We start from the raw sequence: 16,911 nt of genomic DNA on the forward strand, positions 1-16,911 counted from the left end.
TGGGGTTATTTACTTTTTTGATGTAGTACCTCTTCATTTAAGATTCGCTCCCCCAATCTTAAGAGTTATTATTGTATATCACAGTTATTAAAATATTTTATGAACATGAACTTGGCGATTTTAACTATTTCATTATTAACCTTTACGCTGCCACTGCTGGTCACGGTAAGCTCTTTCCATATGTGTCTGTCTTGTATGGCTTGCATCCAGTACAGTATCTTCGACATATTGAGTGCTATTCGTATGGTAATCATAATATTGATAGTTCTTTTTCTTCTTGTAGTTCCTTCTCCTATTGGAGGTTGGCTATCATCACAGCTATCCGTACCTTATTAGCGGTTGCTCTGAAAAGATCTACTGAGATGCAACTATACCACTCTCTTAAGTTTCTCAGTTAGGAAATTCTTCTACCTACGGATCTTTTACCCTTAATTTTACCTTGCTATAAGCCTTAATATCTCATATTTCGCACCTCTGGTAATGTGATCTAAATATTCCAGCTTTCTTGTTTTGATGTTCTTTATCACCTCGCAATTCTTTTGTAGCCTTCTTAACACTTCTGCATTTGTAACTCCTTGGATCCATGGTATTTTCAAAATCCTTCTATAGCACCACATCTCAAATCCTGCCAACGTATTTGTATTGTCTAATTTTAGTGTCCAGCTTTCTTGCAATTGTCAATAAATGCTTGTCTTGCAATGTCAATGCGTGTCCTCATTTCTCTACCTTGGTCATTGTTTTCATTTACCCAAGTTCCCAGATATTTGTAGATATTCACTCTTTTTACTTGTTTTCCCTGGATATGTAGCCTTCCTACTGTATATTACTTAGAAATAATCATGATCTTGGTTTTCTTAACGTTCATTTGTATGTAGTCCACATTTTATACTGACATAATGTAATCTATTTACTAATCGTTGCAGTGTTTTTTAGACTGTCTGAAAAAAATAGCTGTGATCTTGGTTTTCTTAACGTTCATTTTGGTAGGGGAGCCCAAGCGGGGATTTTTGCAGTTACTCGAGCGCGTCAGATTAGCATATGGGAGAATCCTGGTACCCTGCAGATGTACCTCTACCATATATTGGCTCTTAACACAGGGGAGTTCGTTAAGGGGGCCCGAAAAAAAAATCTATCCTTAAAAAAACTCGAAATTGTCAGATTAAGATAAGGTAAGTTAAGTACATGCAAAAGAGTGTATATTTAAAAAATCTGACGATTTGAGCCGGGCGTAAGGAAATGGGTGAGTCCCAAAGTTTCACAAGAAAAAAGCGAATATTTCGCGAAATGAATGACAAATCGAAAAACTAAAAAATATGTGCCAATATTTTTTAAAAATCTATCGAATGATACCAAACACGACTTCCCACGGAGAGGGGTGGGGGTAAATTTAATATTTTAAATACGAATCCCGCGATATTTCGCGAAATGAACATCAGATCGAAAAACTGTAAAATACACTCATTCAATATTTTTGAAAAATCTATCGAATGGTACCAAACACGACCCCCATGGATGTGGGGTGGGGGGTTACTTTAAAATCTTAAATAGGAGCCCTCATTTTTTATTGCAGATTTGGATTCCTTACGTAAAAATAAGTAACTTTTATTCGAAACATTTTTTCGAATTATGGATAGATGGCGTTATAATCGGAAAAAACGATTGTTGGAAATGGAAAATTAAATTAAAAAATGGCAAGCTCCCACTAAAATGGAAAACTTTACTTAACTTTTTTTGGTTTTAGGACCTACTGTTCACAACCCAATAGGTCCCCAAAGCGCTCGAGTGACTGCACATTTAGCATACTTTGCTCCCCTACCATTTGTATGTAGTCCACATTTTATACTGACATAATGTAATCTATTTACTAATCGTTGCAGTGTTTTTAGACTGTCTGAAAAAAATAGCTGTGTCTTATGTTATTCAAGATTTTTCCGTTGATACTTATGCTTGTCATAATGTTATAGATACTTCTGGTTGTCATAATGATAATTACTATGATGATAATGTTGATATAAATAAATAATAGAAACTTACCATAGATGTATAGATAATACATATTATACATACAGCTGGGGTCGTAAGATGGACATTAACTCCTGTAACTTGATTAAATGCTAAAGCTGGCACATAGATTACTAAAGGCAGCCAAGCTATCATACCAATGGCAAAGAGGACAGATCCAAATAGCCTTACTTTTTTGTCAAACCTCATTTCATGGTACTAAAATAAAAGGGTAAACTTTTTTTATTTGTGTTTAATATAGACCAGTTGTTATTATAATAAACAATTGTAAATTATTTATATAAAATTTTAACGTTTTAATGACCCATATACAATGTTCTACTCTTTTTTACCTTTTAATTTATATTAATTGATTGATAAACACAGTGGCGGCTCGTGATTTTTACAATAGGGGGGGCTATACCTAACTGTAAAATATCTAGACAAAGTACTAGCAAAAAAATGCGCCAAAAATGTAAATTAAGGCCCCATTTTTTGACCATTTTTATTTACATTTCATAATATCATCCTAATTCATAATTTCATGATATCATATCATTTTAAAAATAGTTAGTGTAATTGTAAAAGTTTAATACCAAAGTTTGTGTCGTTTATTTGTTAACAATTCCATCTATTTGTAAATAGATACCTATGTATATCAAAATAAATAACAATTTGAAGTTTTGCAGTCCATACACAATGAAGCTTTAAATTTTTTAAGATTCTCAACTGAATTTTTTTAATTCTAAACGCGGCCTACTGCGAATTCAAAAACAGGATAAATTACCGATATTTTGCTTTGAGTTAGAGATATCGGAAAAAGTTATTTGAGCAAGTTGTTCCAAATATTATTATAACCTCACATACCAAATTTCATAACAAAATTCGCACTTTCAGATTTTTTATTATTTTTAGTCAGGACCCTAAAATTCGTTGTCCCGAAACTCACGCAACCACGCAACGGAGCCGAGAAGCTACTCTGCCTCCCTTGGTATATCTCCGAGCAGCGTGTGATGGCACCGTAGATGCCACTGTTAGGAGACCGGGTCTCCTTAAACGCCTGCTGCGCTGCACGGAGCATTAGCAACGGAGACTGCTGGGCTTCTCGGCTCCGTTCATGCATCTCGGGATAACCCAGGGTCCTGCCTACAATAATATGTAATACAACTGAGACGCGATCATTCGTTCTAATGCTAATGCTCCGTACGTATGGATAATTAGTGATAATATGGAATTTACACGTTGTATAATAGTGAGAGTGCTTGTTGTTTTCGCGGTTCATGATAAACAAAACAGTGTATGTTGTTTTCGCGGTTCATGATAAACAAAACAGTGTAGAGTGTGTAAAAAATTTATGGGGAGGCTGAGCCTCCCTTGCCTCCTCTGACGAGCCGCCACTGGATAAACATCATCTTTGTTTTAGGAAAGAAGATACTGTTTCTCTATCCTTCTTAAATTTCATATGACTAAATTTTTCTCTCTTAGCAATATTTAGGAACTTTTTCTTGTTCTTTATCATAATCTAATTTACAAATTTTTAAAAAAGATGTAATTAGTAAATAAAACTTAATGACCTTACCTCGTAGGTCGAAGTGAGTTTTAACTGCTGAAAAACGGGCAAGTAAATGTATCCAAATATTAGAGTTGTCAGTAGGTACCCGAATATTATATAAGTATATTGAATTCCATATACGTATATTTCCGTTGGTATTCCCAACAACGATATACCACTTACCCACCTAAAAAAAGGGTGAAAGATAAATTAGCGGCGAAAATGCCAAGGCAAAACGATAGAGAAGAAATAATATACCTACACCTACTTAAACAACGAAAACCCTACTTCAACTCGAGTATTTAATGAACTCTAGGGGCCGTTCTCACCAAAAGCAAACGGCGACCGCAACGCAAGAGTAACGCGACTCGGCGCTAATGTTTAAATACAAGTGTTCACACCTAATAAACGGCAACTTACAGCTTGTTTACATGGTGCGGTTTGCCAACGTTTGACGCCGCGGTTTACCTGAAAATCCCAACCGCCGCGGTTCAAGTTGCATAGAAACAAATGCAACCGCTCAACATCGTACATATGGAACCGATCCGTCGTCAAATTGCGGCGGTTGTAAGTTTACTAGGGGAGGAATGAGACCGCCAGTCAATCGCTCTCATGTGTACGATGCAAACGTCGGCTAACCGCGGCGTCAACCGCCTACATGAAAACAAGCCCTTAACTGCAGCTCTACCAGTTGCTCATAGGTTGCTGGCAGCACTGCATACCGCGCTGTCTTTGCTTATTACGTCTGCCGTAAATTTTGTTACATGTTCTGTAATGAACTGTTTCATCTGTCTTTGTCCTGGCGAATTTCACCACCATTCCAAAGATTTGTGAGCTACCTACTTTCTTGTATCCGTTCTTGTCACTGCCTTTGCAACGCCGCAGAAGGGTTCCGGTCCAACGAATGGCTTTGATGAGCTTTGTTTGGCCATTTCATCTGCCTTTTCATTGCCCTTATGACCCTCTGGCCCCGGTACCCAGGCTAACGTAACCTTGCTATGATCTCCTAGTTTAACACACACACACACACACACACAATCCCACACTAGCTTACATAAAATTGACCTCTACACAATTGAATGCCTTAAGCGCTGCCTGACTATCTGGGTTCGTTGTATATTACACGTTCCTATTCCCATAGTCGCTTTTCTTCACGTAAGTCCTATTTCCTTGTTTTCGTCCAAATTCCGAGATTGTGTTGATTGTTTTTTGCACAATGATTTTTTTTTCGAGTGTCGGGTAGGATGCTGGACGCCTCAAATTGTATTACACTGAAACTAAGCCTAAAAATACCTAAATGGTTACTATTAGTTTTACTTACGTGGCAATCAAAGACATAGCTATGGGTAAAATTTTCATATTACGCCCACCAACTAAATAGTCCTGTGAAGTCTGGTTTTTCTTAAATAACCCAAAATACATCCCAACCACCAGACAAATCCCAAGCATGATGACGAACATAACGTAGTCTACCATCCCGAAACGTTGCATCGCTCGTCCTACATCGAGAACTCCAGGTCGCTTTGCTTGATCTTCCTCCATGTTGTGCCTAAAAATATTAACAACGTACTTATTTTGGTATGTTGATTTGGTTCTTGAACCTGTAGTTAGGCTCTGGAGTAGGATAGTGAGAGCAATGGAAAAAATTTAATTTTAATGCACGATAATATACCTCCACATACCAACAGAATAACTACAGACATCCTTGAAGCAGAAGATATCACTTTTCTGAAGTGGCCCTCTTGTTCAATTGAAAGAGAATGCGAGGTAAGATCAAAATGAGGGATGCAGCAGAAGATGAGGCACCACTGCAAGTATACCATTACTGCGTTTATTTGGAGTAGATGGAGAAGCATAAATCGGTATGTATTAAAAAGAGCAAAATTTTTAAGATCCATGCTTTGTCAGTGAAAACCAAGACCTGCTTTCTTCGGTACCATATACTTTCGGTTCTTCATTACGTGCAAAATTTTGTAGACTAACTGAAGGCTTTTGGGATGGGGTTTTATAGGGGAATGTTAAAAAACTTGTGGATGGATTGTTTAAAAGTCATGAGAAGACTCTGTAAAAAAAATTGAAATCTGTTCTCTGTTCTCTGTAAAGAAGGACAAGTTAGAATATCTTGATCACGTAATGATAAATCAATAGAGCTATGCTCTTAGTCGCTTATATTTCAAGAATTTGTACAAGACAGAATAGTTTTGGGAAAGCGAAGAATTTTCTGGCTCTATAATCTCAGAAAGTGGCTTTCACTATCTACCACTGGGCTGTTTAGAGCAGCAGCAAATAGAGTGACAAGGACAAGAGCCATATCAGCTGACAACATCTGAAAAAAATAAGTGTTATTTTATTTTATACTTAATAAAGGAAAAACAGTCACAAGGCTGTGCTAGATAATATACCAGAACGCCATTAAAAACGACCCAACTTAAATTGAGAGTTAATAAAATGTATTGATTTTTTTGGATTATGTACATTCTCTCGTACTGATTTAATAAATGAAAAAAGGTTTAAAGGAAATAAATGGTCACTAAAAATAGCTAGGCAGAAAAGTCAGTATACACGTGTAAAAATTACGCATAGCATATCAGAAGATCTGCTTAAAGAATAACTTAATAAAATAATGCGACATTCATAATTCACTGTCAACGTCATTAGGAAACGACTTTTTCCGAGGCTTTCCCGTTTTCCCGGGTGAAAACTCTCCATTAATCACCCTTGTTATCTTAATCTTCGATGCTTATCCTGACTTAATTTTAATATTAATTAATGTGTAATGGTAAATAAGCCTATGATTTTCTCCGGCCGTGAGATGTGAAGTATTTATTAATGTTTTTATTTAGTGTTATAATTTAATAATTATTGTCGCTTAATGAAACTTGTTTATTAACGAGAGGCCAAAGAAAAACGATTTAAAATTGTGTTATGCAAAGAATGATGGACAAGTAAAATCAAATATTTTATTGGAATTTGGATTTTTTTGTCTGCAATACTTATAAATTAAAAATGGTCAAAAGAGCGTTGTTGGCGTGCAACAATTGCGAAGAGTCATCAGTTTCTAATGCTAGATGTGGCTACGAAGATAATTATGGACATAGTTGTCGTGATCGGATCCAAGCCTAAAAAAAGAGGAGGACTAGAGTAGTCATAGTTCTCAAAAATTTAAGGTTCGTCAAGCCAGGATGATAGATAGCATCCTGTAAGGGCTCCTGTTTATGATACAGGTGAAAAATGACCAACGTCCGATAACACAACATAGTGGCGAAAAACTCTGATAGGGAAAGTTGATCTCTTATAACATGGTAGAAAATGCGCTCACTGACTTCTATAGTGGCACAACCGCAAAAATGAAGTTCTGAGATAATTGACCATGAAGTTTAGTGACATCATCAAATACCATTCAAAATTACAATTTATGGATAAGAGGTCGACAGAAGAAACCAAATACTTGTCAATGAATGGTTAGATATTACATTTTTCCCATTGTATGAATTTCGAGAACTTTGATATAAATATGCCAGTATTGAGTTCAAGTTTTATAGTGTTTTGGCAAAGATGGTCGGTCGTAAGTAGTGGCATAAAGAGTTTTAATCATGTTTTTATTCGCACTAAAGATGTACTATATGAACACTACAATATTTCGGTTGCTAATAACTAAAAAGAATTTTAAAATGATTATTATTATTAGTTATAGAAAAACCTTGTTTATAGAAACAAGAATAAAAACGTGGAATGTAAGTTGATGTAAAATTTACTGTGACTTTTATTAATTGCATTGGTACTCTGGGCTAATTAACAAAATTCATGGAAAAGTTATTTACCAGCAATTTTATTGCTGGAATCGAATTATAAGATCCTATATATTAATAATATAGGTATGCAAAGTCCTCAGATAGTGTGTTATTTTTTTTATAAACTAAATGGCGCCGACAATTCGTATTTTTTTCAATTATTGCTCTATAACTCCGAAGATTTTAACTTTACACAAAAAGACCCAAATAAAAATTCACCGCAATTAAATTTTGCATAGAGATCTGTTTTTCACGATTTCCTCCGACGAAAATTTTCCTCGGAAAATGCGGGTTTTCCTAACAAAAACTCTAATTTTCAAATAAAGTTTTAGGTAAGTAATTATTAATCAATAATTAAATAACTTAGTGGCATCAAAGCTTTCTTGGTATATATTGTAATTCCAGAAGCCGGTGAAAATTAAACGAATATTTTAGCAACAATTCAATTGTTAATTAACAAATTACGATAACAATAATAACCAAAATAATAATGATACATTGATCAAACTTATAACGATTATAAAGATGAGATGCTTATTTAATATTTTATCGACAAAATATAAATTTTTCTTTTTTTTGCATAATCTTTAAATTTTGAAAAAAATAGTTATAATATGCTGGTCTAATTAGTAAAGTACAAAGAAAGGTTATTTACCAGCAATTTTATTGCTGGAATCGAATTATAAGATCCTAAATATTATTAATATAGGTATGCAAAGTCCGCAGATAGTGTGCTACTTTTTTTATAAACAAAATGGCGCCGACAAATCGTATTTTTTTCAATTATTGCTCTATAACTCCGAAGATTTTAGTTGTACACCAAGAACACTCAAATAAAAATTCACCCCAATTTAATTCTACATAGAGGCAAGTTTTTCCCGATTTTCTCCGACGAAAATTTTTCTCGGTAAATGTGGAGTTTCCCAACAAAATCTCGAATTTTCAAATAAATTTTTTGGGCTAGTAATTATTTGTCAATAATTATATAGCTTGGTGAATAAAAGCTTTCTTGGTATAGATTATAAATTCAGAAGCCGCTGAAAATCAAACGAATATTTTAGCAACAATTCAATTGTTAATTAACAATTTACAGTCGCAATAACAACCAAAATAATCATGAGACATTGATCAAACTTAGAAAGATTATAAAGGTGTGATGCCTATTTAATATTTTGTCGACAAAATATAAATTTTTTCTTTTTTTTGCATAATCTTTAAATGTTTAAAAAAAATTGTTATAAACAAATTAACATTTCTCAGAAATTGTTTATTATATTCTAATTTTAAAAAATACTTAGAATGCGTATTTCATAGGTCTTGAAAATAAATGCTTTAAAAAATTTTTACAACCATTTGCAAAAAAGTTATGAAACAGCAAAGTAAATATACGATTACTCCGTTGTTTATAATTTGTTTTAATTGTTTCAAAGCTTAAATGTGAGTCTATGGTACAAACTAATTAGTCACAAAGAATGTCAAAAATTAGTGCAATGGTTATATTTTAATCAAAGATTAAAAATACTTTTTTTGTAATTTTTAGCGCAAAAGTAGGCCTGATACAGAGTCGAAGCTAAAACTCGAAGCGACTGACACGCAGCATACATTATTTATTAATAGTGTACGTTGCGCGGCCGGTCGTCGCTCCGAGTGAAAATTTTAGCTACAGTACTGTATTAGTCTACTTTCACGCGTGTAAATTACAAAAAAATATATTTATAATCTTTAATTAAAATATAACCATTGAACTGATCATCGATATTTTTTTGTAAATAATTAGCTTGTACTTTAAACTCACTTCTACGCTTTGAAATAATTAAAAAAAATTATAAACACCGTAGTAATCGTATGTTTACTTTGCTGTTTCATAACTTTTTTGCAAATCGTTGCAAAAAAGTTTTAAAGCATTCATTTTCAAGATATTTGAAATACGCATTTTAGCTATTTTTAAAATTATAATATAATTAAAAACTTTCTGAGAAACGTTAATTTGTTTATTACTATTTTTTTAAACGTTTAAAGATTTTGCAAAAAAATAAAAAAATTATATTTTGTCGACAAAATTATAAATAGGCATCTCATCTTTATAAGATTTCAAAGTTTGATCAGTGTATCATAACTATTTTGGTTATTATTGCGACCGTAAATTATTAATTAACAATTGAATTTTTGCTAAAATATTAGTTTAATTTTCACCAGCTTCTGGAACTATAATCTAAACCAAGAAGGCTTTTAAGTCACCAAATTATTTAATTATTGGTAGATAATTACTTATCTAAAACTTTCTTTGAAAATTAAAGATTTTGTTGGGAATACTTGCATTTTCCGAGGAAAATTTTCATCGGAGCAGATCGGGAAAAACACGTCTCTATGCAGAATGTAATCACGGTGAATTTTTATTTGAGTATTTTTGTTGTAAAGTTAAAATCTTCGGAGTAATAGAGCAATAATTGAAAAAAACACGATTTTCGGGCGCGATTTTGTTTATAAAAAAAGTAGCACACTATCTGAGGACTTTGCATACCTATATTATTAATATATACCAGCAATAAAATTGCTGGTAAATAACTTTTCCCAAAAATGGCCTATTCTCCGATAATCAGCCCAGACTATGGATCGAATAAGATACATTAGATCTTCATACTTTTTTCTGGTTATTGGAATTTTATTTTGTTATATAGTATTAATTTTAATGTCTTTAAAAGAGAATATTTTGTTAGGATTTATGGTTCGTATTTCTTTGAATAAGTTCACCATTTTAAAATAAAATTCGTTAAAGGAAGTTTTATACGGGAAAATGCTATGATTATCTCTTTCGACTTTCAGTATTGAAACATCACTTAACAAAGATTTCTCCCTAAAGACCTAAAGTAATACATAAAGTTGAAATGAAAAAAACTTTGCACTTCACTTTTGTACCTTGTTTAACAAAATAAAAGCATTGTTATTGGTTATTCCACCACTCTTTGCTACATGAACCTGTTCTGGTTGGAACGTCTATCTTCCTGTTGTATATTTGATAAGATTGTCCAGAGTTTCGGACGTTCTTATTCTACTTACATTCTAAGTACAATATAAGAAAAAGTAAACCTATACTGACACAACTTTGTTCTTTTATGGCATAAAGTAAAATATTTAAATTAAAGTAAATTCTATACCGACACAACCTTATATTTTGGTGACACAAAATAGTATGTTTTTGCCAAAAAATTCATTCAATACTGGCACAACTTTTGATGTGCCGGTATAGACTAAAAATAAGATATTTTGATTGACAGTTATAAAAATCATAAAATGGCATAACATTGGTTTTATTAAAATGTGTCGGTATTCCACGTAGAAGCAACACAAACACACCTAAAGTCAGCGGCATATTAAATATGTGACGGTATAGTGCTGCCGCTCGAGCGAAATGGAGGGAAATATGCACGTGGTACAACACTACCCTGGGGGATTCTATGCAAGCTACCCTTATGCCGGTTTCGTTCAATTATAAAGTAAAATTTACTATTATAGTTAATAATAGTGGCACAGTTCTAGTAGCACAGATAGTTCTATAATAGAACTCAGTGAGCGAATTGGTCTAGAGTCTAGAGTAAGAAGACCTCGATACAAAATTTTCCTAACCCTCCAAGTTAAGGGTTGAAAAGATGGACTTAGCTGCCTAAGAATAGGACGCATACTAGACTACTGAAATATAGCCAACGTAGTTCTCATTTACAAGAAGAGAATATCAAAAACGACAAAATCATAAGCCTACTACCACTCATATACCAGATATTCATAAAGATCATCAACAATATATTAATAAACGCATTAGATGTAGATGCTGCACAGTCAAGAGAGCAAGCTGTCTGTTCAGAGTTGGATTCAATACCACGTATCTTATCCATACCCTTCGATAACACTAATGTGTAGAGCTAACCAATATGAAATACCGCTAGCCTTAAACTTTATAGACTTCAAAAGGGCTTTCGGTTCTAGTAACCCAAGGTAGTAAAAGAAGTTAGACCAGCCAAGGCCTTGACTAACCGTACATAGAGACTCAAGCAAACATAATATATAGAAAAGTAAAAGCTAAGAAAAATATTTATGATTGAAATGAAACCAATCCATAATAATTTGCCACTTCTAGAGGCGTCCGATAAGGAAACTCAATGTCCCCAAAGCTCTTCATCACAACCCTAGCAAACAGATTCATCAAAATTATATCGCAGAACAAAGGCCAGTCCATTGATAAATAATAAATACCTCTGTGATCTAAGATTTGCAGACGATATCGTTCTGATTATCATAACATATACTAATAGACAGCACTTCACTTGCGACAGTAGATGAGTATGTATGTCTGGAATAAACAATACATAAATCTGGCTCCTTACTTTAAAAAATTGCAAGGGAGAACAAGAGAATGAAATTGGTTGGGGATCTCGTGGTAAAAGTGCTGTAATATCCAAATCCAGAATATCACTCCACCTGAAGAAGAGAACAGCATTCGATAAGCCTATTATAAAAGTCAATAACAAAACTTAAAATCATTCAAAGGTCAATGGAACTATACATATCACGAATAAGAAAGAGAGATCGCAAAAGAATACAATGAGACAACGCAAAAGAACAAAACCAAACCTCTAAGGCCGATGCCACATTATGCGTTTTGACCGGATGCGTTTCCGCCGCATCCGGTGAAAACGCATAGTGTGACGGATGCGTTTTGAGTCATCGGTACGCGCTTACAAACTGCACCAGACTAAACGCATAGTGTGACAGGTCGGTCCGGTTGCGTTGGAAACGGATGCGTTTTCATCGCATCCGGTCAAAACGCATAATGTGGCATCGGCCTAAGATGAACCGGATATTTAGCGAGAAGAACTGACAATAGAGGGACCACTAGAATTACACTGCAGTATCCAAGAGGCATTAAGAGACCAAGACAACCTCCAACTTAAGATGGGATTATGACGTAAGATAACAAGTTGGTATAACGTGACATCGAGAAGCGAAGATGAGACAATCGTGGCAGAAATAAAGACGGACCATGTAAGGCAGGCTGCGCGAATCGGTAGAATACGCTCAAAATGATGATGTTCTAAGCTATTAAGAAGTTGCTGGAGGAAGTAGATATCCAAATTAGAACTTAATCTCAAGAAACTATATACAGAAACAACGATTTACAGCCCTGACACATCATGTAAAATAAAAAATAAGTTTTGAAAAAACTTTAAATGAAAAATAAAAAAAAGTTTTTAGAAAAATAATATAATTTGCTATTGAGTTGTTCATATTTGCTTTCATAAAAAGAAAACACCACAAAATTATGTAGATATCTATAAAAATAATATTATAGTAGTAACAATCTGATAATAAGAAATTTCCGACTGTGAATCCTCAATCAATTAAAAACAAGTCTGGCTAATAGGCTTTCCAAAGCCATTTTTCAGAATAAAAAAAATTAAGCTGGATCTTGTGGTTGATCACGTGATAGTTTAGTGTCGACATTAATGAAAAAAAGTTCTTTGGACTTAATTCCATATGATTTTGAACAAGCAAAACACACCACGTCAACAAGTTTGTGACACATATCTTTGGTTTAATAAGTATTTACTATTTAAGAAATAAACTCACCCCTATTAACTGGTAGTAGTAGTTTCTAAGATATTCTTGAATATTTCGAGATTCTAGTGCTAGTCAACTTCTTCCAAAACCTTTGAAAAGTTTTGAGGATGGTAGACTTCTTCATCATACAAAAATAGCTTTGGTCTAATGGGGAAGCACGTTTCTGTCGTGAATTAGTTAAATTTAGCTACAATGGCAAAGTAAATTGACAAAATTGGGTCTAAATTAGGCGTAAATTTATTGTTAAGGTACATTTATCGCATTAAGAAGTCCAGCTATATTTTATTGGACCAGTGGCGTAGAATCGTGTTGTAAAATTAAAAAGACCTTGAGAAATATATCTATTATATAGATAAGTGGATTACATATACATAGAACATATTCTTTTTACCCCTCAGTTTTTCTAAATATGTTTTCAAAATTAGCCAAAAGTTGTAAACTAATTATTTTATTTATAATGGTATAACATACAGAACATACGATGTAATAAACAAATTGAACATATTGAACATGGATATTACAGTGATCACCTAAAAAACGAAAGGTTTAAGGATCAAAAAATATTAGAGAATTCGATTACTTTTATAGTGGAGTACCAAAGGGCAAGAGGGCTTAACAGGTAGCTATACTAATATACAAGAAAGTTCGGAAATGGATAACTATGTATATGGGAAGATATCAATGAGAGTGGCTTATTTCCCATCAAATAACATTCCAAATATTATAATAATTAATTGAAGAGTCTCAGATGCAGAATCGACCAATTTAATAAAAATTAAAATGGTAAATAGTGATTTAAACCTGAGACTTTTCGCGTTGAAAGTTCTTACTGGTACATCCTTAATCTGCGACTTTTTCAATTAATAAGACAGCAGACGACGAATATAGAAAACGAAAGGGAAACGATCACATTCCGCCTTCATTCGTCTAGGAAAAGGACAGCAGAGGAACTTTCAGTACTTAAACCGAGTAAAGGAAATAAAATAATAAATGATGGTTTTGCTTGTTTTCGATTCAGAGGGTTGCACACCAGCTAGACAGGCTGTTTCTACAATTTCAGGCGTCCTCAGTAGCTTTTGTTAGCGTGCACATTAGACGCGATACAGCGACATCTCATAACAAATCTCTTCAATTTGTTATGATATGTCGCTGTATCGCGTCTAATGGGAAATTTGAATTATTTTTCAGATTTCCTTTAAAATGATGGAGGAGCTATTTTTCGGTTCAGAGGTGTGCACGCTAACAAAAGCTACTGAGGACGCCTGAAATGGGAGAAACAGCCTGTCTAGCTGGTGTGCAACCCTCTGAATCGAAAACAAGCAAAACCATCATTTATTATTTTATTTCCTTTACTCGGTTTGAGTACTGAAAGATCCTCTGCTCTCCTTTTCCTAGACGAATGAAGGCGGAATGTGATCGTTTCCCTTTCGTTTTCTATATTCGTCGTCTGCTGTCTTATTAATTAAAAAAGTCGCAGATTAAGGATGTACCAGTAAGAACTTTCAACGCGAAAAGTCTCAGGTTTAAATCACTATTTACCATTTTAATTTTTATTAAATTGGTGAAGCTACTGAGGACGCCTGAAATGGTAGAAACAGCCTGTCTAGCTGGTGTGCAACCCTCTGAATCGAAAACAAGCAAAACCATAATTTATTATTACTATAATAATTGTTTTATTTTTATTTAACAATACATTAACAAGTATTTTAAAATCAATCTTCTTTTACCTGACTAATAAAAAGTTATCTTTTTCCGTCTACGAATATTTAACATTCCGTATATGAATTTCGCACCGAATAACATCCCGTATATGCGTTTGGCACCTCGCCGCGTATTGGTTGAAATATGACCGCGTGCCGCAAGGAACCAATAGAAAACTCCTAGGTGCCAAATACATATAAGGTAAAGGAGGGTAAGAGTACGCGGTCGGCTAAAAGTACGCAGGGAATTTTTAAACACTTGGCATCACTGCAGGAATTTCGTGATATCACGTTTTAGTGTGCTTTCAACTGGAGAAGAACCCGCCATATTGTCATCCACCTGACACTCTATATTTGGATTTTACAAGGCAAATTGTTCTTTTTCACCTTCGGAATGTAATATTTTGACTCTAAAACGTAAGGTTACTTAACAGTGGTAGGCATATGTTTTATTAATATTAAGGCAAAGACCATACGATTAGCTATCTAAGGAGTGGAGTTAAAGAGAAGAGTCTGTTTAGTGCAGGCAAGTAGGCGGCCATTCTTTGAATCATGTCACATGAGTCTAAAAGTAAGCAGTCTAAAGATGTCAAGGCAGGAAAAGCGGATCAAAAGGAAAAATATGAAAGATAGTGACAAAAAAACCAAAAAGAAAGCTTCAAACGTCAAAACTAAACTAACTTTTGATATTGAGCAACCCAAACCATCTACCAGCTCAAATCGAGAATCAGAAGAGACAGTTGAGTGCCCATGATGTGGACACTCATTTAATGGCAATTGGATTCAATGTGGAATATGTGCAGAATGGTGGCATGAGGTCTGTTCAGCGTATGAAGGAAGCGGACTTTTCGTTTGCGACCTTTGTAAGACTCTTAGCTAGTGCGTACTTTTACCCTAACTCATTCGTACTCTTAGCCTCCCTGGAGCTCAAGAGTGCGCAAATGACACTTTTTCAATAATTTTTATTACAGGGATGTTTTTTGTTTGAAACATAATAAAATATAATTTTATTGTTACGTAATAAATAAAGATCGATATTAAACAAATATGGTATTGTTATGTCTTTCTTCCCCCAAGTTACAACCCAAAATAAACTAAGTGCGTACTCTTACCCTCCTTTACCCTATGAAATGTTTAGATGCTTGCCGGATTTATGCCGATTTTTCGAAAGCGACTTATGCCGACCCCCATATACGGAGTCTACAATCTATCATAGACTACACAACCGTAAGACAAAAGACAGACATTATTTTACAAGATGTTAGAGTAGAGAGAAAAGCAACTTATGGCAGTTATCATATTAGTTTACTTATTAAAGACCAATCAGGCCATATTTTTCGAGAGAAATTTCTTAGAGAGAGAAAGCGTATACAGAAATAAAGTATAATGAACTTTTCATAAATATACTCTCAACCGACGATATACTCTAATAATAGATATTGTGAAATTATCAACATGATTATCACAAAAGAGTGAGAATAAATTGGGCTCGAGTGACTATTGCCGAATGGCAACAAGTTTGAGAAAAAAACTGAAGCATTATTTTCTTATTCATTCTAAATATCGTGTGATATTCCAAGATTATTTTGTAATACTCACATGAAGCTAGGACAAATAATCCCCGGACAAATAATCCCGGACAAAAAATCCCCACAAATTATCCCTGGACAAAAAATCCCCGGAAAAATATCCCCGGACAAATAATCCCCACCAAAAATCCCGGACAAATAATCCCCACAAATTTTTTTGGACAAAATATCCCCACAAAAAATTCCGGACAAAAAATCCCCAAGAAATATTTGCTGTCGAATAGTTGTCTAAAAGTTTTCCTGAAATTTTAACAAATTTCGAATTCCAATTCCATGCTGAAAACTTTAAATTATACATGGCAAAAAATTGTGAGTTTTTTAAAAATCGTGGAAAATATAGGGAATGAGCTAAGGCCCCGTTTTCACCGTTCACATGCAAACGCGCGTATTGATGACCAAAAACGCGCGTTAGCATGTGAACGGTTTTCACTAAAATATATGTACTTGTAATCGCGCGATATCAAAACGCGCGTTAAGCGCCTGTCAAGAAAACGGGGCCTTAGCTCATTCCCGATATCTTCCACGATTTTTGAAAAAACTCACACTCTTTTGTCATCTACAATTTGAAGTTTTCAGCATGGAATTGAAGTTCGAAATTTGTTAAAATTTTGGGAAAACTTTCAGAGGATTATTCGACAGCAAATATTTCTGGGGGATTTTTTGTC

General features: G+C 34.1%; 1 protein-coding gene across 2 annotated transcripts in view; it reads right to left on the reverse strand.

Annotated features, from left to right (window-relative positions):
- The window catches only part of LOC114324363 (sodium-coupled monocarboxylate transporter 1), a 90,388-nt gene that overhangs the window by 56,760 nt on the left and 16,717 nt on the right, over positions 1-16,911 (reverse strand). Inside the window, exons 2-5 of one of the 2 annotated variants that reach the window (XM_028272171.2) lie at positions 12,967-13,144; positions 4,875-5,102; positions 3,581-3,740; positions 2,035-2,220 (exon numbers count right to left, since the gene is read on the reverse strand). In XM_028272171.2, the coding sequence (XP_028127972.1) occupies positions 2,035-2,220; positions 3,581-3,740; positions 4,875-5,095 (567 nt within the window). In that variant the 5' untranslated portion in view covers positions 5,096-5,102; positions 12,967-13,144. The remainder of the gene's footprint in view (positions 1-2,034; positions 2,221-3,580; positions 3,741-4,874; positions 5,103-12,966; positions 13,145-16,911) is intronic. The other variant, XM_028272172.2, reaches the window with a different exon arrangement.

The sequence above is a fragment of the Diabrotica virgifera genome, chromosome 1, assembly GCF_917563875.1.
Source record: "Diabrotica virgifera virgifera chromosome 1, PGI_DIABVI_V3a".
Lineage (NCBI taxonomy): Eukaryota > Metazoa > Arthropoda > Insecta > Coleoptera > Chrysomelidae > Diabrotica > Diabrotica virgifera.